The sequence below is a fragment of the Prunus avium genome, chromosome 2 (assembly GCF_965620075.1).
Source record: "Prunus avium chromosome 2, drPruAviu1.hap1.1, whole genome shotgun sequence".
Taxonomy (NCBI): domain Eukaryota; kingdom Viridiplantae; phylum Streptophyta; class Magnoliopsida; order Rosales; family Rosaceae; genus Prunus; species Prunus avium.
In genome coordinates, this window is record NC_142285.1 from 26534046 (window position 1) to 26557460 (window position 23415).

Here is a 23415-nt window from a genome sequence, read left to right on the forward strand (position 1 = left end):
CTGTGGATAGAAGTAATCACAAAAGGCTACCAGTTGTGATGCAAGTATAGATCAATTTTTCGATTGAACATTACTCTTGCAACAATTAAGCAGCTATGGCTTACTTAATTTAAGCAATAATAATTCACAGTCTTTGATCAATAGTCTTTCAAGCATGATCGAGCAGATATTCTTGATGCCCTTGATCATACCTTATCACATAAGATATGCAATTGGTTAAAGTCTACATGCTTCATGACTTATGATCAAAATTTTATTTTAGCAGCAATTTTATATAAATCTGTAGGTTAGATTAGAGAACAAGACCTAGTGCTCTGATACCACATGTAAGTTCTTTCAAGTCTTTGAATCTCAAATACTAACCTTGATAAGACATTATGAATAAGGATCTTCTTGGTTGTGAATAAGGATCTTCTTGTCCTACACGGCTCTTTATCTCTATCTCTGGATGGGGTGAGTTTTCTGTTATGAGTGTATTTTAGCCGATAGGGAAGGGACCTTATTTATAAGCATCTGTTCTAGTACCTTACCCATCAAAGAGTACTCGAACAAATTCTGTTTGCTTAGTAATAGGATGTTTTTAATCCATATTGAATTAGGAATCCTTAAGATACTCCTATCTCAGTGTAATCGCACTATTTGATTGAGTATCCTACTGGTATGAGGATTAATACTTCCTGATCAATTAGAGTTCCTCCAAACCAGATATGATTAGAAGACCACAACTTAGACTAAGACACGAATTTGTCTTACAATGCCAACCATCTGTTCGATGTAATGGTCCAAATAAAGGCTTAGCGGCAGCTTGCATGCATGTCTGTTCTTCTTTTATTATTGATTTATTCTTTAAAGTTATCAACCTTTCTCCCCAAGCGAAAGAAAAACAATAAAAACAAAAAACAAAAGAGGAGGCCAATAATCCCCCAAAGTCAAACATATTTCCCTCAAAGCAACTCAAATCCCCAACGCAAACCCTACCCACCCAAATAATTGAGATATTTAGTCATATACTCGTCACTAGCTTTCTGCAAGAGCCTCGACGCTTCTTCAATTTTGTTCAACTGGAGTGAACTTGGACTTTTGTATTAAATTATTAATAATAGTATATAATACTGATTATGACCACGTGCAAGGCTGAGAGGAATTTTATTTTATTTTGCACTGGTCCAAAAACGACAGCGTTTTGGCCAGGGATTTTAAAAAAAATTATATGCATTGTGCTGCGTGCAGTAGCCCAGAAACACAGCAAACAAAAAGGAGTTTCGCTGAGGCATTTCCTTGAGCAGTTTGTGAGCACCTCCATGACAGAGCAGAGGTACAAATTCTGCCACCTCCAAAGCGTTTTCCTGTTAAACTTAAATTTTCTTAAATTAAAGTAGTACATGTGTCATTCGAATAAATAGGGGACGTGGAGGGTATAGACAAATTGGGTAATATAAGTATTAAATAAGATTGTAAAATATTCATTACTTATTGACTTAGAACATTGCCTGCCGTATGAAATACAGCAATACATATTTCACCAAATTCATGTTGCATGCAAATCACAAACGTTCTCCCTGTCTTATTTTCCACGATGAAAAATCCCCCCTTGATTATTTCTACCAACGATGGGTCGGATAAAACCTAATAAAAGTCAAAGACTGCCACACACAAAAAAACAAAAAAGCAAAAAAATTCAATTTCTAGATCTTTCTCTCATTTGCAGTCATGGCATGTGCAATACACCAAAAATCTTGTGGAAATCTACTTTTCTTTTTTGGGTCATGCAGTCAATTTCCTGGATTCTAAGAAAGTCTTGGCGTTCATGTCATGAGAAGAAACAAAGCGAAGGAAAGTGGCAAAGTCTGTGTCCTTATAACGTGTAGGGTTGGCTTCGTCAATGAGTTTTGGTGATGGTCGAACCATGCTGTTGAATGGCAGGCTGTGCAATGAGGCCACAGAGATGCGAGACTTGCAGGAGTTGACAAGAACCCTGTGGAGTACGCTCTTGTATCTCCCATTGCTGAATATCTGTCCAATATTTTTACCACACGTAAAAGTCAAAATTTCATATTATATATGATTAATGTTGTTTGTAAACCGTTGAATCTAAAACATTAGGTCTTTTTTTACAATTCTTTTTTAGGAATGAGTTAACTAGGTGCATGCTCAACCAACACGTGGAGAGGCATTCTCATCCATCACATTCGAGACACTGTATACCTTGCAAATTAATAAGTAGGTGGCATGGGAGATAGAATTTTAAATTCGAAAAAAATATCTCGAATGCTATGTTAAACAACCACTGAATTCAAAGAAGCTTAAGTTTTACGAAATAGTCAGCTTAAATACGTATCAAACCCAGAAAAAAGTTTGTGAGACCCAAATGAGAAATTTTTGTAGATGACGGTATATTATCTGATATAGTGTTCAATTATAACACACATGATTAGACCGAGGGGTTCTCTATTTTGATTTTAGGGTTTCGATATTAAAAATTGTACAAGTGTTACATTTTGGTTGAAAATATAATACAAATACTATATCAGCATGTCACGTCTTCATGTTATTCTTGTTTATTCCTTTTAAAATAACACATTATTGTAAAATGAGAAAAGTTGCTTGTTCAACATTTATTGGTTAAATGTTTGAGATAACTATGTCACTATCATATGACTCATTGTTCACATAAGTGGATCTCATCACCTTTCTGAGAGAGATGTGGTTGAGTGTGTGGATACCAGCTTTGTAAATGAGATCTATATGAATTAGAATGTTATCATTCTATGTGTGGAATAAAATAAATTAAAAATAATAATTCTTTACTCTTCCAAAAATATCTGTGTATATTGGTAGCTTCTAAGTTTTATATAATGATTTGATGATGATTAGTATGACTTAATTAGGAAATCTTATTGGGATCTATGCAAGGATATGATGGTTAATTTGGTAATTACTGACCTCAAGATGATCACCAACATTGACAACGAATGAATTTGGAAGTGGTTCCACAGTTACCCATCTGCCCTCATGTTGTATTTGAAGGCCCTCAACTTCATCTTGAAGGAGAAGAGTGAGGAGGCCATAATCGGAATGGGGTGGCATGCCTAGTGTTAAATCTGGCTCAGGGCATGCAGGGTAGCAATTTGCCACAATGAGTTGGCTTCCATCTTCAAATTCCTCTATACTTCTGCTTTTTCTTTCAGCACCTTCTGTTGTTTCCTCCAATCCTAGGCTTTCCAAGATGGCCTCCATTAGCATTAGATACAAAAAATTTGTGCTCTTCGAGTAGTTCACGACTGCCTCCCTATATATATGCATGGTGGCACAATATATTAATGTGATCGCATTCAAATATTAAGCACTACACAGAGAGAGAGAGAGAAAGAGAGAGAGAGAGAGTCACCTTAAGTCCCCAGGAGAGGAAGGCCAAAAAGGCACAGTGTCTTCCAAAGGTTGGCAGCTAAGTTTCAGAAAGTCTCTCCAGCAGAACACTTTGTCATTGCTCTGGTTAAAGCTTGTTCCATACCTAGCCGGGGAAGCCATGTCCTTTGACATGTACTTTGCTCTCTCGTCGAAAGGGAGCTCGAAAAATCTTCTACTTACATCCACCATTCGAAGAATATCATCATCTTTGATACCATGGTTTACCAACTGCACACCAATCAAAACTTAATGATCAGGATTTTATTTTCAATCTCCTTACTTTTTGTATAACTAATTATGCATGGATCAATATAGAGTTTAGGGCATGTTTTAAACAAAATTCAATGCCCCGTTCAAAACCCAAGCCTGATCCGATTTAAGAAGCAGACTAAGATGACATGCATATGAACAAATACACACAACAATATGAAATAGATGATGTATACCAAGAACAACGCGCGAGAATGCATGTATGAAGTTAAATGAAGATCAACCTGAAAAAATCCGAATTCTCGGCAAGCTTTTTCGAGGGAGTGTATTGCTTGGCATCTATCTGAGCCTTGAAACTGAGTGAAATCAATAACTGGCAGCTTGAGGTTAAGGTTACCAGCATTGACCCTTGTGTCTCCCAAGTTGGGTCGTTCGTTGATGGGCAATATGTACTTGCTTGGAACTCTGGTCAGCCCTTTTTCACACAAGTGTCTCACTCCTTTCTGAAGGTATTGGATTTCTATTTCTTCATTTTCTGTGGTGGAGCTTTCAAGGATTGAACCCATTTCAAGTAACATATATTATAGTACTGACTAAGATCAAAGAGGGAGTTTGTTTATATATAAATACAAAGCAAAGAAAACTAAATGGCAAGAACCCCAAGGAAATTATTGGGTGGCTTTGGACCGTCAAGTTTGGGAGAGAGAGAAGAAAAGGGTTGGGTGGGGAGCAAAGGGAGGGCTGGAAGGCAATAATTTGAAGAATGATTTCAGAGGTGGTGTTCTACTTATAGGTAGAGGAACAATTGGACTAAATAAAAGTAGTAAATTTGTGAATTAAATGGAGGTCCCCATATGTATAAATTCCATTTCCTTTGTGCAAAGTGACCTTTGACCAAGTTTAGTCTGACCTTATACTGGAGCTAAAAGAAGCCGAGTCTAATCTTGAGGCGGTGGTGCATGACTGGTGGTGGGTGGTGAGGTGCTTCTACAACCTGCATGGCCCGCAGAGAAGAAAAAGTCAAAGATTTCATTTTCTAGGCTTTTCTGGCTTGGGCTAGCCTCTAGAAGTAAATCGATTTATCGACTTTGTCTTCCCATTATTCATTTCCCGACACTTGCAAGTAAATCTTTACGGTAGAAAAGTATGAGTCTAGATATATGATGACGCCAAAAGTAATGTTAGGGTTCGGTAAGAAGGTGACGACTTACCTGAAATTGATGATATCAACCGATGTCACCTCCATGTAAAAGATGTACAAATTATTTGTTTATTCTTATGCTATATGGATACTATTATTAACATAACTAATCTCATCGATAACTTGACACTAATGGAGTTTTAGTTGGATTGGCTCAAGTCTTTAGTGTGCTCCCAAGTTGTCTGGGTTCAAGCTCTCGTGGTACTTGTGTGTGTAAGTTTACCCCCTTCCCCTTCCTAAATTTGGAAAGAAAAAAAAATCCAACTCATTTATTAACCGTGACATCTTACTTAGCATGAGCAACATACATTTTGAACTAGAAAGTAGACTAATTAAGTAAGAAACCAAATTAACTCATCTCTCATACACTCTCCTTATATAAAATGAAAATTCACTTAATCTGGATGTTCTTGGAAATTTTGGCTAGAAGGAAAACAAAATCCTATAACTTTGAAAAAAAAAAAAAACTCGACTTATTCATTATTCATGTTAGAAAATTATGTATATCATTTATCTATTTTTTATATATTGTCTCATCTTTACAAGTTATTCTTGCATGTCACACCTCTTTATTAGCAATGTAATTAATAAATATGATAGCAGTTTTTGTTCTTTCAGGAAAGGTATTTCATACTGGATGTCAATTATAAGCAGTTGATCATTTGTCGCTTGTTGCTGTTGCTGGTCATTTCTCATGCCTTTTTTAGGTAACTTAACATATGTTTGTCCAGGGCCTCCTAATCAGGGGCGGATCCACATATGTAATTTGTATATAGAGAGTTATGAAACAATGCAGATTTCCTTATTTTCTTCTTTGTCCTTTTACTTTTATTTATTTTTATATTACTCCATTTACTTAAGTTTACAATGTAAATAAGGAAGTACCCCCCATTTGGATTCAAATAAAAATACTAGAAAATCAAATTCTCACCAAATCAAAATATGAAAAATCGGTTTTAGTACAAAATACGATTTAGGCTAAAAATGATGGCTCATTAAGTCAATATATACGTCATAATAAAATCCCATAAAATCAAGTTTTCTTATTTGATGTGTAAGGAATAAAAGCCGCCAAAAATTATCTTGAGAAAATTATTATGCCGAAAAATCATTTTTCATACTTAGCCCATTGTGGAGTCAGGAAGTGCGCCATGATGTTGTATTTTTTTTTTAAAATTTAAATTTAATGCAGTCCCTTGCTTCCTCTCTTTTTTAATGTGGAAAATGTTCGGAAAGATTGTTTTGAGTCTTGTTCTAGTTTTTTGTTTGCTCGAGGACTATGAAAAGATTGACCCCCGGAATGAAAATTTCTGGATCCGCCACTGCTCCTAATAATATAAACCATTTCCATTATTGCATGCATGTGTCCATGCTTCAGTCTTCATGTTACTCCTCCCCCATTATGTTGTTGACTTCAACTCTAATTGCATATATATATATATATATCATCATTCCATATAGGCATCAGTACTTGGGATTTTGAGGACCGACACATTTTCTTCAGTTTTTTTCTGTACTTGGCCGTTTCTCTTTGAATACAACTAGTAAAGTCATTCAAACCTTCTACTAAAGTTGTTTCAAATCAAACTGCTACGACTTTCCACTATATGGTATAGTTATTCTAATTACCAGTAGTAGTTTAAAGCCTTTGTTGACATCATGTTGACCTCACCTTTTTCCTCAAGTAAATTCCACCAATTAAGGGATAACACTTGCTTATCATATGTGATATCCCACCAAATAAAGAGTAGCTAGCCATGCCCCCTCCTATGCCTTCTCAATGCCCAAGACCCTAAATTAAAGGGGGCCATGCAAAGGACCCAGCCATCAATCAATCTTGTCTACTCCAACTTAGACTATAAAGGGAGCTCACCACCTCCAAGCAAAGGATCAGCTGCTACTTCCTCACTTCTCCAAGAGCTGTCCAAAGCTCTCCCAAGCTTTTTATTTCTCTTCTACTAGAGCTCTCAAGTCACTCTCCCCATATCTCTCTCATGTATAATGTAATCTCCATTTTCAAATACAAATACAAATACAAATACAAAGCTATAAGCTATAGTGGATGTAGCCCCATTATGGGTGAACCACTCAAACACTTGTGTTATGTGTGTGATTATGTCTTAATCCGTTAGGTACAAATTCGCCCATTAACATTTGGCGCCGTCTGTGGGAAACGCGGCATAGATCCATGTCGTTCTCACCATTTTGTTACTAACCGTGAAGCACCTTGAGCAACCAAGAGGTCCACCAAAAAATTTGTTCTGATTGGGGGTAGCCCCTCATCTCTTGGTCTGAACAAGGCCTGTGATGCATGAAGAATGACCTTCTCTGTCACGACACACCCAACCTGTTGCTCCAGCCAAGCAACTATGAAGACACCCATGTGTCTCCTCTGCCAAAACTTTTCAAGATAGGTCCTACCATTGCTGGACTTGGGGGCTTCTCTCCAAATACAAACACTCGGTCGGCAACCTCATCCATTTCTCTAGGCATGATCAGTACCATGTGTCTTCCACCTCCTAAATTTCATGCTCCTTTGTGCTGGGTCTGAGACCATTCGAAGAAGATGAGAAATCTCTTCTCTCATTTAGTGATTTTACCATAAAATAATATCTAAACATAAATATCTAGGTATGATATCTCAACTTAATATCTGTGATGGGCTGTCATAACATAATATCTTATGATATTATATTGTTATTATGTATCAATACACGAACCAGGTTATGACCACCTTGTATGGCCGACCCGACCACCGTGGATGAGCGCCGACCACTTTGCATGGTCGCCCGCCACCTTGCATAGCAGACCCGACCATCGTGGATGAGCGCCGACCACCTTGCATGGCCGACCCGATCATCGTGGATGAGCGCCGACCATTTTGCATGGTCGCCCTCCACCTTGCATGGCAGACCCGACCGCCGTGGATGAGCGCCGACCACTTTGCATGGTTGCCCGCCACCTTGCATAGCAGACTTGACCACCGTGGATGAGCGTCGGCCACCTTGCATGGCCGACCCGTCACCGTAGATGAGCGCCGACCACTCTACATGGTCACCCTCCACCTTGCATGGCAGACCAGACCACTGCGGATGAGCGCAGACTACTTTGCATGGTCGCCTGCTATCTTGCATAGCAGACCCGACCACCGTGGATGAGTGTCGACCATCTTGCATGGCTGACCCGATCACCGTGGATGAGTGCCGACCACTCTGCATGGTCGCCCACCACCTTGCATGGCCGACCCGACCACCATGGATGAGCGCCGACCACTTTGCATGGTCGCCCGCCACCTTGCATGAGCAACTCGACCACCAAGCGAGGCGACAAAATGTGTTCATTTCCACTGACTACCCAGCTTCCCTTCTGTCACTCCTTGATTTCGACCAGACCTCACGATTGTCACCAACCTAGTCTCATTGCTGCCTACCAGACCTTACCACCGTAACCAACCAAGTCCCATGGCTGCCAACCAGACCTCTTGATTTCCTTCAACCCAATCTCATCTCTACCGAGCAGATCTTACTATTGCTGCTGACCAGGTCCGGTCGCTGCCGACTAGATCCATTTAACCTTGGGACACGGGGCAGCTAAGTTTGTTGCACCCATGCCTCTTCTCTCTCAAAGAGACTAGGAAACTCTCCCCCTACTCAGACAAAAAGGCAACACGTGAAAGGAGAATGGAAAAACGGCTCAGCTCAGAACCTGCCTGCCTTTCTCTCATGGGGTGCCCCATCACTCTTGCCTAGAAGTCAGCTAGTAGCACCACCGTGCCCTACCACAGACGAAAGTCCAAATGGGCTTTATATCTTGATGTTGCCAGGACATGTGTGCTTTGCTCCTATCTCAGCCAGAGATCAAATAAAGAGCATAGGTGCTATTCAGTGAAGTTGCGTGGGATTGGTCAAACCACCGTCTTGTTACATTATCCATTATGATTGGCTTGGCACTCTCTCCACCTTGTCCCACCATGGTCAAAGATAGAAGTAATATTAGCTTCATATGTGAGCTCGGCTTGACCTCACCATCTCCACCTTATCTTACCATGGCCAAAGAGAGACAAGGAAAATTATATCACCACACTTGTGCTCAACTAAGGACGAATGATGACTATCTCGATGTCGAAAGTAAGGGATTACACATACCTATTATTATCTAAATTACCAATTAGTGTGCGCTATCATCGTACCATCATATCATAACATATATACAACTCCATTACATCGCCATCATTACATGGCATACATCGCCGTCATTTCATGGCATACATGGCAACCATGACACGACATACATTGCCATTATGACATGGCATACATCGTCATCATTGCATGGCATACGTCACCATCATTGCATGGCATACATCACCACCATGAAATGACATACATCGCCATTGTGGCATGTCATACATCGTCATCAAGTCATTACATACAACACCATCATCACAACATTATGTGATATTTGCTTGGCGCAGCCTTGCTATATTTATGTGTGAGCTCGGCTCGGCCACACCATCTCCAATATGTCTCTCCATGGTTAAGGAGAATGAATATTATCTCCATACATGTGTTCGGCTCGGCCTTATTATATCTTCACATATGTGTTCGGCTCAGCCTTATTATCTCCATACATGTGCTCGACTTGGCCTTATTATTTTCATATATGTGTTCGGCTCAGTCTTATTATATCTTTACAGATGTGTTCGGCTCGGCCTTATTATTTTCATATATGTGTTCGGCTTGGTTTTATTATATCTTTATAGATGTGTTCGGCTCGGCCTTATTATCTCCATACATGTGTTCGGCTCGGCTTTATTATATCTTCACATATGTGTTCGGCTCGGCCTTATTATTTCCATATATGTGCTCGGCTTGGCACCTCTTTCACCTTGTATCGCCATGGTTAAAGAGAAGGAGAATTATCTCCATATATGTGCTCGGCCTCATCATCTCAACAGATATGTGCTCGGCTGGGCCACACCATCTCCAATATGTCTCTCCATGGTTAAGGAGAAGGAATATTATCTCCATATATGTGCTTGGCTCAGCACCTCCTTCACTTTGTCTCGCCATGGTTAAAGAGAAGGAATATTATCTCCATATATGTGCTCTGCCTCATCACCTCAACAAATATGTGCTTGGCTCGACCTCATCACCTCAACAGATATGTGCTCGGCCTCATCACCTCAAAATATATGTGCTCAGCTCGGTCAGACACTAGTTTTACTTGAAAGTCCCCAGCCAAGAAGCCATTCTAGATTGTGAACTTGGGGGGCTTCTGTTGACACCATGTTGACCTCACCTTCCCCTTTAAGTAAATCCCACCAATTAAAGGATAACACTTGCTTGTCATATGCGACATCCCATCAAACAAGGAGTAGCTAGCCATGCCCCCTCCTATGCCTTCTCAATGCCCAAGACCCTAAATTAAAGGGGGCCATGCAAAGGACCTAGCCATCAATCAACCTTGTGTACTCCAACTTGGACTATAAAGGGAGCTTACCACCTCCAAGCAAAGGATCAGCTGCTACTTCCTCACTTCTCCAAGAGCTATCTAAAGCTCTCCCAAGCTTTCTATATCTCTTCTACTAAAGCTCTCAAGCCTCTCTCCCCATATCTCTCTCATGTACAATGTAATCTCCATTTTCAAATACAAATACAAAGCTATAAGTTATAGTGGATGTAGCCCCATTATGGGTGAACCACTCAAACACTTGTGTTATGTGTGTGATTATGTCTTAATCCATTAGGTACAAATTCACCCGTTAATAGCCTTGTAGTCAATTAATGTGAGAGAATACAGTATTTTACCAATGACATATCTTTAATAATTTAATATCTTGCCATGCAGTACGTATTAGGGTCCATTTGCATGGAAGGATTCCAAATTCAAGGATTTAGAGGCCATTGTAAGATTATACTAGTGTAATTTATGTATGTCAAGATTTGAATATGAACAAAAAGAAAAAGAAAACAAGTGGATTTCAAATGACTCCTTTCAGACATTTCAAACATTCCAAATATATTACATCTAGTTATTTTAAATACATTGAATCTCATGTTTTCTAGTTTCTTTTTAGTAAATTTAGCTTTGTTCTCAAATCCAATAATTTCTTTCAAATACCTCCATCCAAATGGAGCCTTCTACTTTTTCCAAAAAGAAAAATTTATGCAGCAAGAGAGAGAGAGTGAGAGCTTCAATTGAGAGATCCCTCAAATAAGTTATTTGAGGGACACCCTTGTAGGGTCCACCACACATTGTATTTCAATGATCCGAACCGTCTAGTTTTTAGATATTCCCTCAAAGTTCATCTCAGCAAAAAATCACTTAAATCCAACACCATTTGACCACTCAATTAGATGGTTGTTATTATAGTATTCTCTTGAAGTACCGTCTTCGTCTATTTTGTTGGTGCCAACCAAATTCCTTAATAATTTTCAATTTCTCTAAGTTTTTGCAAGGATGATCTATGAATGAAGACTTGAAGAATAGATAATTTGGATCATTGAAAAAAAAATTATACGGGACCTTAAAGGGTGTCCCTCAAATAAAATTATTTGAAGGATATATATAGGATTAATGATAATGGCAAATTTGTTTGATTTAGCTAGAACAACATATGCACATCTTGTTTGAGTTAGGTATCATTTCCTTCTATCTTGTAGGAAGTTGTAAGAACATAGTTTTGCAGGGGTTATAAGTTTTCTAAATTGACCTAAAAAGCATAGAAGAGCTCAAGAGAATAAGGGGGCACTAGTGTGGTGTTGGCTAAAGATCCTCCTTAATTCAGTAACCTTACAATTAGAGAACACGAAGCAGTATGTTAAGGTACAATGTATGGTGTACCTTTGTATATGGTCTCTAACTAAATCGGAGTAACACTTGCTTGAATTCCACTCCAAGTCAAACGAGATTCAGAGACCACTATTGGAAAGGATTTAGGGAGGGGTTCAATCAGACAGTTCAAGAACAACTCTGTACTGGATCATACCACTATTAGGCCATCTCCAATAGTGGAGGTTAAAATATAGCCCACCCATGAAATATAGCCCACTATTTATAGTTTTGTAAGGAATAGTGATGGCCTATATTTTTACCGTCTCGAACAGTGCATGGCTAAATCAGTCTCCTCAATATTTTATTAGTTTTTAGTATATTCTTTAAATATATTGGATAATTTAAAAACAACGAACAGATTAAAAAAGATAATCTTCATCTCCCGGCATTGTAGGATGGATGAAAAAATTGTGGGAAATTATGTAGGTTGGTATTTATAGAAAGAAAAAAAAACTGTTTGAATATATATATAGGGGGCGAATCCGTGGCACTATGTTTTTAACACAAATTTTAATCCATTAGAGTTAAGCACTATTAATGGCTGAGATTAAATCTAACAACTAATTTATTATTATCTTTCTAATAATTACATTTATTCAAATTATTATTATTTTAATCTAATAATTATGAATTTCACAGTACCCCAAATTCTACATCTCCTTTCCTCCATGCCCAATGTTGGTAATCTCCGTAGCCTCAATGTGCTAAAAATCACCATTTTCCCACCTTTCATACCCAGATCAAAACAAAGCAATGCATATGGAGTTTGAGAAAATACCCAAGCGGACATGAGATTGTTAGGATCAGAAAACACTTCTCTCCACTCAAAACCAGAATGAATTTGGGGGACTTCCATGGGAGGGCAAGGTAATCATGCTCTTAGGTTCTTGAAATTTCATTAGGGATGATCGCAATTTATCTCAATCAATTGCTTTTCCGCTTTATCAGTAATCTTAATTTTATTTCAGTATGTAATAAGTTAGCAACTAAAGAGCCGTTGCTGGCTTTTGAAAAATCCAAAAGTCTTGCTTGCTTTTGGAAACAAAAAAAAGCCCACCCCAGTACTATCCTATATTTGGCCCAGCATATAACCCTTTTGGCATGCTGATTGTGTTTGGCCCAATAACATGGCACATATAGCCCATTTACTGGAGATGGATTTTGGGTGTGAAAGGGCCAAAAGTGAGGATATAGCCCTCTCTTGGAGATGGCTTGGAGGGCTAAATATAGTCCACCCATAAAAATTGGCCCACTATTTATAATTTTTTAAGAATAATGATGGGCTATATTTTTACCATCTCCAGCAGTGCAGGGCTAAATCATAGTCTCCTCAATATTTTATTAGTTTTTAGTGTATTATTTAAATATATTGGATAATTTAATTAAAGTACTATTTTAGACCCTATTTAAAATTTATTTTAGAAGACACAATTTTTTCGGATATGATTTTTGACATCCACGTGTCAGCATGTGATTAGCCCCCTTTTTTATTCTTTTTTATTTTTTGTCCACGAGGCACATCTTATCCTGATGTAATCCCAAAAAAAATTCAGATAGGATTTTTTAGTGCCACATGTCAGTACGTGATTAACCCTCTATATTTCGGATTTGATTATTTTTGTCCTTATGGCACATCTTATCTTCATCTTCAAATGTCAATTAAAGGGATGTTTTGGGTTTCATATCTCACACCTTCATCTGATTCCTCTCAAATTTCTCTCTTTCATTTTGTATAATTTGTCATTCCAATTCAATTCTGCAATGGATTTCAATTGGAGTTCCTATTCTAATTCCGAATTGGAAAACCAATGGGAGGAGAGGAGACGCCAACTAATGGAGGAGGATGAAGAAGATAAAGCCCGAAGGCGCAACAATGACCTTATGGAGGCAACCGCGATAGCCTTGGTGTGTGAGGTAATGTCCAAACAAACTAAGTGGGGTGGCTTTATTGTTGGTCATGCTAGCAAACCCCAACAATGGGAGACTCCTTACTAAACATTGATGAAGAACTACTTCAACCCTAATCAGGTGTACACCCCATAGGATTTCAGAAGCTGATTCCGAATGAGGCGCAATGTTTTCGAGGGTGTGCTACATGCCATCCAAATGGCCAACCTTTTCTAATGGCAAAGAGTGAATAATGCAAGTTGTCTTGGTTTCTCACCCCACCAAAGGCTAAATGTTGCACTCCGTATGATGGCCTACGCATCCTCGAATGATGCGATAGATGACACATATTGTATGTCTGAGTCTTCCTCCCTTGAGAACCTTGCTGAATTATGTCGTACAATTGTAGACATCTACAAAGATACGTACCTCTAAGCACCAAATTTGAAGGACATAGAATGGCTCCTACGGAAAGTGAAAGACCGAGGCTTTCCCGACATGATAGGATCACTAGACTGCATGCATTGGGATTGGAAGAATTGTCCAATCGGATGGTAAGGAAGCTCCAACGGAAGATCGAGAAAGCCAACTATTATTTTAGAGGCCATGGAATCGTACGATACATGGATCTAACATGCTTTCTTTGGGATTCCAGGAGCCCAAAACGACCTCACCGTACTCGGGCACTCACCTCTCTTTGATTCCATCATAGAAGGTGAATCACCCCAAAACAGTACTACGTCAATGGTCGTCAGTACAACATGGGTACCTTATTGAGACCCAAAGTGGGCAACTCTTGTCCAAGAAATTCCACAACATGTGAATGAACAAGAAAAGAATTTCTCTAAGAAGCAAGAGGGGTACCAAAAGGATGTTGAAAGGGCATTTGGTATTCTACAAGCGCGATGGTTAATCATTAGGGCACCAGAAAGAGGGTGAAGTCTAGAAAAACTGAACTCCATCATAATGGCATGCATGAATTGCACAACATGGTTGTAGAGGATGAACGAGATGCTTATATTGATGGTTATTCTGAAGATGATAAGGTTGACCCTATTGACCTCCGCAAATCTCACGGCCTGGTGCCCTGGGCCAAGGGGATCTGCGTCAACACGGGTCGTCCTTTTTTGGTGTGGTGCTTTTGTGCGCGGGCGTGCCAGCACGGTCTATCGTGCATGCAAGGATGGTGAGGGTGGATGGGTGGATGAGTTGCGCGCTTGTTTGAGTTTAACTTCTAATCAAAGCGATTGTGGTCGAGAGAGGAACTGATCTCGACCGTCGGGTTCATGGCCTGAGCTATAAGGCCGTTAATGGTGGATTTTTAGGTGGTGCTTCGGCGCGTCGCTGGATTGCAGCGATCATATAATATGTGGGATGAATGGAAAAAAAACAAGGATGGTGCTCCGGCGCCTTGGAAACCAAGGGTCATATGATATATTGATGAATGGATTTTCCCACAAGTTGTCACTACTCCTAAGAAAACAAGTAAAGATACTGAAAGTGCATTACAGGAATATAAATGACATAAGGTAAATAACAGGAAAATATAATCTGCTTCATTGGAGGCTTGTGTTTGGTGTTTGAACCCTTTAGACGTAATTGGAGCCTGGTATTTATAGGAGAGGTCCTGAGAGGACACTAAGGCTGAAAATCTGCATGATGAGGTTGACCAGAGATAGTGGTTAGTCGAGCTGACGTTCGGGGACGTGAAGTATGGTGGTGTGACCCCCATAAATCTCGGTCGCCGCCCTGATCGTGGGTTCTGCGTCTTGGGCCTTGGAGGAGCATTTAATGCTTTGGTCTGGTGGTTGGTGGCTCAACCTCGCCAATTGTAAGATTTTCGCACCTAATCACCCTGATTTTACTCGCCATATCCTGACTTCAATCACTTCCCCTCTTCTCTTGTGCATTAAATGCTCTCGCATGGATCGTGGGTCCTCTACTGTAGTCAGGGGCGTTACTTCATTAAATGGAGTGTAGGGCCTCGATGCCACGTGGTGACGCCACTTAATCATTCTACTTTGGTCGTGCATTTGAGTGTTTATCAATTTCTTCGTTCATGCTCACCGTGGTCGTGGCCGGGATGGTTTCGCCTTCACGGCTCATCCCTATCCTACGAGAGAAATGAACAACAACTTGACGCGTTCGGCCCCCCTCCCCCTTTTTCTTTTTGGTGGGCGCCCTGGCCGAGAGGTCGCTCCTTCGGTCGGCCCCATAGGCCGAGATTTCTAGGCACAAACAGACCCAAATGGGTCAAGGAGAGCTTGTGCAAGAATATATGATGGCCATAATTTGTCGCAGGATCCAAGAATTGGTAGGATTTATGTGAAGGAATACATGCATCCTCATATGTCAATACGTTCTCGTACTAAAAATGACAACCTACAACGAGATCTTGTTGCACATCTTTTGGCTAAATGAGCGCTAGAGTGAAATTGTTTTAGAGTCTTTCTTTTCATGTATGGGGTTTTGTGGCTTGTTTTCTGAATGTGTAATAAATTGAGTCATGTTTGTGGTGTTATACAAAAATTGAGTCATGTTTGAGGAGTCATGCTTGTTTTTTGAATTTCTAATAAATTGTTTTTGAGTCTTTCTTTTCATGTATGGTGTTTTGTGGCTTGTTTTCTGAATTTGTAATAAAATTGATAAATAAAAAGGGATATGATTTCCCCACTCCCCTTTTCTCCACTTACACTCCCTTTTGCTTTTTAATACTTTTTAATCAATTTTGTTCTTTCTCTTTCCTATTCTACCCTTACCCTACATTATTTTCTTTTCACTTCACTTTTATATTAGTTCTTTTTCTTTAAATTTAATTTTCCAACTTGCACTCCATCTTCAGTATTTTTTTTCCCTTTAATCGAGTAAGAAATTAAGTTTTTTTCCCCCCTTAAATATTGAAAATGGAGTGTAAGTTGGAAAATTAAGTATCAAGAAAGAGAAATAATATAAAAGTGAAGTAAAAAAGAAATTAATGTAGGGTAAGGATAGAATAGGAAAGATAAAGAACACAATTGATTAAAAAGTATTAAAAAGCAAAAGGGAGTGTAAGTGGAGAAAAGGGGAGTGGGGAAATTAGCTCCCAATAAAAATTATGTAGAAGGGTGTAAAGAGTAAGGATAGTATGTAAAAGGATGAAAATAATGTGGGAAATTAGAAAGAAGGATGAAGAGAATGTGGGAAATTATGTAGAAATGAGGTTCGTATTTATAGAAGAAAAAAAAATATGGGGATATTTTTTTTAATATAAAAAAACCAATTTAACGGCTTGTTGACGTGAATAATAATAATAGAATGCTGCTAAACAAACTCTAAAATTAACTGAGTACATCCTACTATCAAAGTATTTATTGAATTACTAATTTACCCTAATATAAAATGACCAAAAAGGATATATGGAATTGTGAAACAAATATAATTTTAATAAGTACACCTACTCACCATATTCAACCCCAATCAAACGTATGTAGAGAAGTTTCGTATAATTTTAAGGGCATTTGATGCTTCAAAGGCTTAGAGCTTCCTTACAAACATGGCGAAAGACAAGTGTTGGCGTTTCTCCATGTACTTGATTCTTCCTGATGCAAAAGATGGGCAGCCATATTTGAATGAAAAAATTTGTTCCAGTTTGACTTCTTAGCTCAACATCATACACACAATAAAGTTGAAGTGGATGACTTTAAAATCCCAGGGTTTAAATTTTTCTTCTAACTTGGAAGCATCCAAAATTCTCAAGGATTTCGAACTGGAGATGATGCATTTCACTAGTAATTTGACAGAGATGTTTGAGTTCCTTCACATATTTCAAAGAAAATCACAAGGATTTACAAGAATTAAGCCTTGAATTGAAAGAGCTAGCAAATCTGCTCCAACAACAGCTTACGAAATTAAAGATTTTGATGCGAACCCAAAATCTAAAAAGATGGCATAAAAGGAGAGACCTGGTTTAGGATTGGTATTAGGGTGTTGTGTGATAGAGTGTATTGAAGTGTACCAGGGGTATTTTTGGTAGTTCAATAGGGTGTACTTAGTTAATTTTACATTTTGATTAAAATATTAAAGTGTACTTGGATCATACGGTAGTTAACTTTAGGGTTCGTTTAGCAACACTCTAATAATAATAACGGTTTGTTGACGTAGCAGCTTGAGAGAACGTCATGGGCTTTGCAGGTAGTGTCCGAAGAGCCGTTTGTTACTTTTGAAAAAATAGAATTTAATAAAATAAGATATAGCCCACCCAAAAACCATCTTACATTTAACCCAGCATATAGCCCCTCTCAAACTGGAGTGACAATCATGGGCCGTTTTTCCTTTCTTGGATTTCATGTGCCTGCCTTGGGCTTCTATATTAGAAGTAGAGGTAAGTTGGATCAAAGTTTTCTCTGGGCCTTGTCTTGATTGCCACATTGTAATCCTATGAAAGGAGAGGTCATTGAATTTTCCAAAACAATTTGGAATTTAAGTTTATCAAGAGTTTGTACCTTAGCAGATGTGGGTTTGGTAAGTCAGCTAGAGCAGTGAGCCCATCCCTTTTGTACCAAAGTTTGAGTCCCCCTTCCCGTAAATTAGATTAATTTAGAGTAATTTAAACTACTGCTTGTATTTGTAAATAAATAAAAAAAACTACCTTAGACTAATCATAATACAGGTATAAAAATAAACATTTTCAAAGTCCATAGTAATTTTTCAGGGATTGTTCAACGTGAGATACATAATTCATGCAAAAACCAACAATCAAGTAGATTGTACGTTTTCTCTATATAATTTGTTGGATAAATAAATATGTTGTTACATGATTTAGACACATTTTTAGATTTATTTATGATTATTTCTTTCACTTGATTTATTTATGATAATTTGTTGGATAAACAAAACAAGGACTGTCATGGAGTAATCAATCATCTAATCGAAGTACCTAGTCCAAACAAACAAAAGATATCCTATCGTGTTTTTTTAAAAATTTATAAATAAGTAATTATAAATAATTTTTTTAAAAAAAGGGAGAAATTGTAACTTGTATTTTCTATATTAAAGTTTTCATCACAGGATAATTTATTTGTATGAAAACAAAATGCAGTCTGATTGTCAACTGATCCATGAACATGGCGTGTGTAATAGGTTGTAATGACTGAGAGACAATATCCAACACAATAGGTGCTGTGGAACCTGCTAAATACTTTCCTTTTTGTCATTTCCTACATATATTCCTGCTCCAATGTTTGGTGATGAGGCATGAAATAATTAACTGAAGAGATAAATAATGATCATGGAGCTATCATGAGAGCTTGAAAAAGTCCAATTCCATGGATCTTTTTTTCCTCGAGTTTAGAAGATGACATGTATTTTGATATGGTACATGATTGGATGAGCCCAACTTATTATTTTTCCCTTTTTAATGAATATATTTTGATGAATTAATCTGTGAAATGCGTTGGTTGGTGTTACTGTAAGTTATAAGTTACTTGTAGCTCAATTAGTTAAAAGTATTCGTCTCTGTCTTTAACGGCTTAGAGTATCTCCGAGGGAGATATTAAAACACAAATTTCGAATTTAAATTCGATGACTTATGTGGTATTTTTACATATTGTAAACTTATATATGGAATATATTAATAAGAATAAAAGCTATTGGGACCATCAAGAATAAAATAAGCTGATGAGACTAATGAAAGCTACAATCATTAAAAGCTTGTGGGACCAGTACAAATAGAAAAATGAAGACTATGAAAATAACGCCTGAGCATTTGGACGTCAATTATAACGCCTTCACTCCAACCTTCATTTCCATGTCAATTTTGAGAGTTTGGAATGCTCTTATTTGTTGAAAGCATGCTTACCTATTGCCAGGAATGGGGGAATTCATGAATCGGGGACGTAGTAGGGATTAGTTGGAATTAGATCAACTACTTCCCTCAGTTAATAATCTCTTATTCTTAATTTTGAGAGCATGAGAAGTCATTAATTGGAATAATTTGAAAAGCTAGAATTAGAATAATTCTTATATATTCATTCATGATAAGTAAATATGTTATTAGTTCTTGTCTTCCCATATTGTCACTTGTATAATCTTATTACAAGTTTTAAAATAGTTGTTGCGCTAGGATATACAAGTAAGAATATATTTTGTAAGGAATTTTTTTTTTTTTTATACAAGCAATATTATGTGAGTGCAAGAATCGAACCTAGAAGTTCAAATGCATGAATTGATACTTTTAACCACTTTGAGTTACAAGCCTCTTACTTATTTGAGAAAATTCAAAGTGGATGTTGAATATGTCTTGACATTTTTCTTTTATATAAACTTTGACTAGAGCAACTTATCTTAAAAATATGTGAAACTGGCCAAGCTAGTGCAGCAAGTTGTGTGACAGAAACAAAGACACATCTGCAGTGGAGTGGTTGACTGGAACAGTAAGTCTGGTAGCCTGAAAACAAAAAAGACTTAGCCATGGACTCTTAATTTGGTGTGTTGCCAAATGTCTCTATAATGCTTATATTCAAAGGCAATATCAATACGTAAACGTCCAACTCAGAAGGTTGAATTGAGTTATGGTTGGTGTGAACATTTAACCTAAAAATCAATCGAGAATGTGAAATACTCTTAATACGCCCTTTCACATGCATAACTTTCAAAAGTATTAATTGTAATCTTAAGTTTATTTATATTTCTATGCAACTTTCTAGGAGTGCAATTTCACATTCCAGGAAATTCTTTTTCTTAATTTTCCATCCACACCACACAGAATAACATGATGAAGTATAAAGTCTACGATGCTTCAATATTCCCAAGAAGCAAGATTCCTTTAGCCTTTCTTTCACTGACAAAATAAATAAATATATAAAAAAAAGAACAACACTTCCAAGTACAAAATGGTTGGTCTTGGGGAGCCCTTTTCTTTCACTTTTCCACGATTTTCTTTTCTAAGTTGTCATTTCTGTTTGATTTGCTTTTTCCTCTGGTCTTGTGTACCTTTTCCCAGTTTTGTTTCCTGGGATTTTGATTCCTTTCGGCATCAAAGAAAGCAATACTTAATTTGCAAACAATTGGTTGGATACTCTCTATTTAGGGGAAGAAAAAAAAAACTACGTAAAGCAAGGTTCTTAGTTATGGCTTTCACAACACGTTTTTTGGACGGTAGACTCATCTTTCTCTTGTTAAAGCTTATTCTCAAGTTCTCAAGCTACTTTAGGACTTAGGATTGTGGCACCATCATACTCTCCTGCACTTTATTTTCTACAGCGAGTACGATGTATATTTGTGATGAGTTCGATTGTTACTGGTGTATTAGCCCGTTGTAAAAGTACTTGTCGTTTGTTGTAAAATATATATATGATGGTACTTTCCTTTCTTTTCTTCTTTTGTTTGTTTCTTATTATTTTAACAAGGAATCCAATGTCCCTTTCTTTGGAGCCATTGGCTAAATCCAGGAAAATGGAATCCTTTCGCACAAAGCATGTGCCTTCATTTAGGGATTTTCAGGAAAGAACAGTGTACCATTTTCAAGTGGGGCCGGCCTAAAACACAAATTAGTTGTATTGATGGAATGAGATGGTTGGACAAAATAAATGAAATGGATGAATTTTTATGGTGCATTCATGAACCATACAAATCACATTTCCTTACTGATTTATTTCAATGATTTGTATTCTTTAAACCGTAAATTATACAAAAAAGAACAAGTTGCATTTCGTAATACATACACAACTGCGATTGAAAGTCAAGTGGAGAATTGATTGCTGAAAATTCAAAGCCTTGTAAAAAAAAAAATTAAAAAAATTTAGTTCTCCCACATGTTTGTAAATTAAAATTTTTAAAGTCTCTAACTTTAACCAAGTATATCATGGCTGAAATATTTTTTTTCCCATGTATAACATGCTTGAGTATCCAACAAGAAATACATCATTTACAACAATGAGTAAGTACACCTCTCGAAAAACAATTTGAGATATCACAAGAGTGCACATTCTACTATAATTCTGTTAAATTCAGAGAGACGAGTCAGCGGCCCACTACTAACAACACCGATATTGTCCCCAACTTAACCACCTACAAAATTCTGTGGGTGTGGAGTTTTATCACAAAAGACCTCGATGATATTAGTAGTGGAACCATTCATCATATATTGTATTTTACTTAGTCAAGTTTTCAATGTGGGATTTATATTCTTTCACAAATTCGACATAATTTTAATTTTAAAATTAAAGAATTCAAAAGCTTGTCAAAAAAATATAAAATTTTAGTTCTCCCCACATGTTTGTAAATTAAAAATTTTTTAGTCTCTAACTTTAACCAGTTATATCATGGCTGAAATTTTTTTTTTCCCATGTATAACATGCTTGAGTATCTAACAAGAAATACATCATTTACAACAATGTGTAAGTACCCTCTCGGGAAAAATAAAAAAAAGGGATATCTTATTGTCAAACTACAAATCAAGAGTGCACATTCTATCTTGATTCGACATAATTTTAATTTTAAAATTAAAAAATCATAATAATATATAAAATATATTTAAATATATAGACGACTATCAACCGTTAATGCAAAGTGTAGATTTTACTAAATCGATAAAAGGGTTAACGACTATTCCAAGCATTCTTCCACCATATAAAATAGTAGGCGTAAGGGAAGATTTATCAAAAGAATACTTTTTTCTGTTTGGGTAATTGACCCGAATATTAATTAATATTGATGGATGGCTGTTATATGTGCTTGCTCAACTCCCGATGGTGATCCCTTCCTAGTTTTGTCCTGGACAGTGACTCTGCTTAATCTTACGTACTGGTGTGATTGGACAGTCACAGAGTGTTTCTTACACTTTGAATAGCTAGACAACTCTAAAAGCAGAACTTCCCTTTCTAACCAACCCTCCCTTCTTACACGAATCTCTGGTACACTTTATCCTCTTCCTCTCTCTCTCTCTCTCTCTCTATCTTTTCGATAAACGATAGAATATGTACAAAATAATAAGAAGGGCCAATAAACCACAACTAAGTATCGAACTCATCACAATTAAGTTTACACATTTTCTCTTGTCATGATGTTTGAAATTTTTTATCGTACAAATATTATTGTTTTTTCAGTCCTTTCTCAGTTTTCCTCCCTGTTTTTTTGTACTCATATGCTTCAACGAGCAGCAGTGGGTATACAAAACAAACTTTAGATGTAAGAAATATAGCTGTAAACAATAGAGTCTGTACGGTAAGAAAATCCAAACGTCCGAATAAGAGAAGAACTATATATATATATCACCATCGTCATCCATATAGATTGAACCTAAATAGAAACCAATTCTACAAGACGAAAGCCTAGTTGATTCTTTCTCTCTCTCTCTCCCTCACAAAAAATTAAAGTAAGCCCTTTAATTATTCTGTCAAAATTATGAGACCAAAGAGTAGCTTATAATCTAAGCTCTCTCTTCTTGTGATTATTATTCCTTCTCCCTCAATTATGCATGCTTAATTTTATATAATATGGCCCGCCTGCCCCAACTTTTATGACAACTTTAGGACATGTAAAACTCAAGCCAACCCCTAATTTTCCCATTAAAATATAAGCATAAGATCGAACAAGCTGGTGTGTACATGGCCCTTGTTGTTAATGTTGGCTGAGATTGATGTGGCCTATCCTTTTGCATTTTATCTTAAATTATTCATCATTTTCCCAGATACTATTGGCACATGGGAATATATCCTAATCGATCTATATGCCTTAAATCAACCAATAATTAATTTTAATTATCTAATTAGTCCCAATTTAGCTTTTAATGAGCCGTCAGCAGCCAATTTCGTCTTTTGGTAAATTTTCATATATAAGAGATATTTTTCTTTTCGAATTCGAAAAAAGTGGAGATTTTCCCTCTTTTTTTATGAAAA

The 23415-nt window shown here is 37.2% G+C and overlaps 1 protein-coding gene across 1 annotated transcript; it reads right to left on the minus strand.

Annotated features, from left to right (window-relative positions):
* Positions 1 to 1483: 1483 nt before the first annotated feature.
* On the minus strand, positions 1484 to 4479 carry LOC110759844 (putative 2-oxoglutarate-dependent dioxygenase SLC1). Its single transcript, XM_021961984.2, has 4 exons — positions 3903 to 4479; positions 3389 to 3636; positions 2944 to 3289; positions 1484 to 2013 (listed from the first exon to the last, which is right to left on the minus strand). Exons 1-4 carry the CDS (start codon positions 4194 to 4196, stop codon positions 1765 to 1767), a joined length of 1137 nt encoding a protein of 378 aa, XP_021817676.1. The 5' UTR covers positions 4197 to 4479; the 3' UTR covers positions 1484 to 1764.
* Positions 4480 to 23415: the final 18936 nt, after the last annotated feature.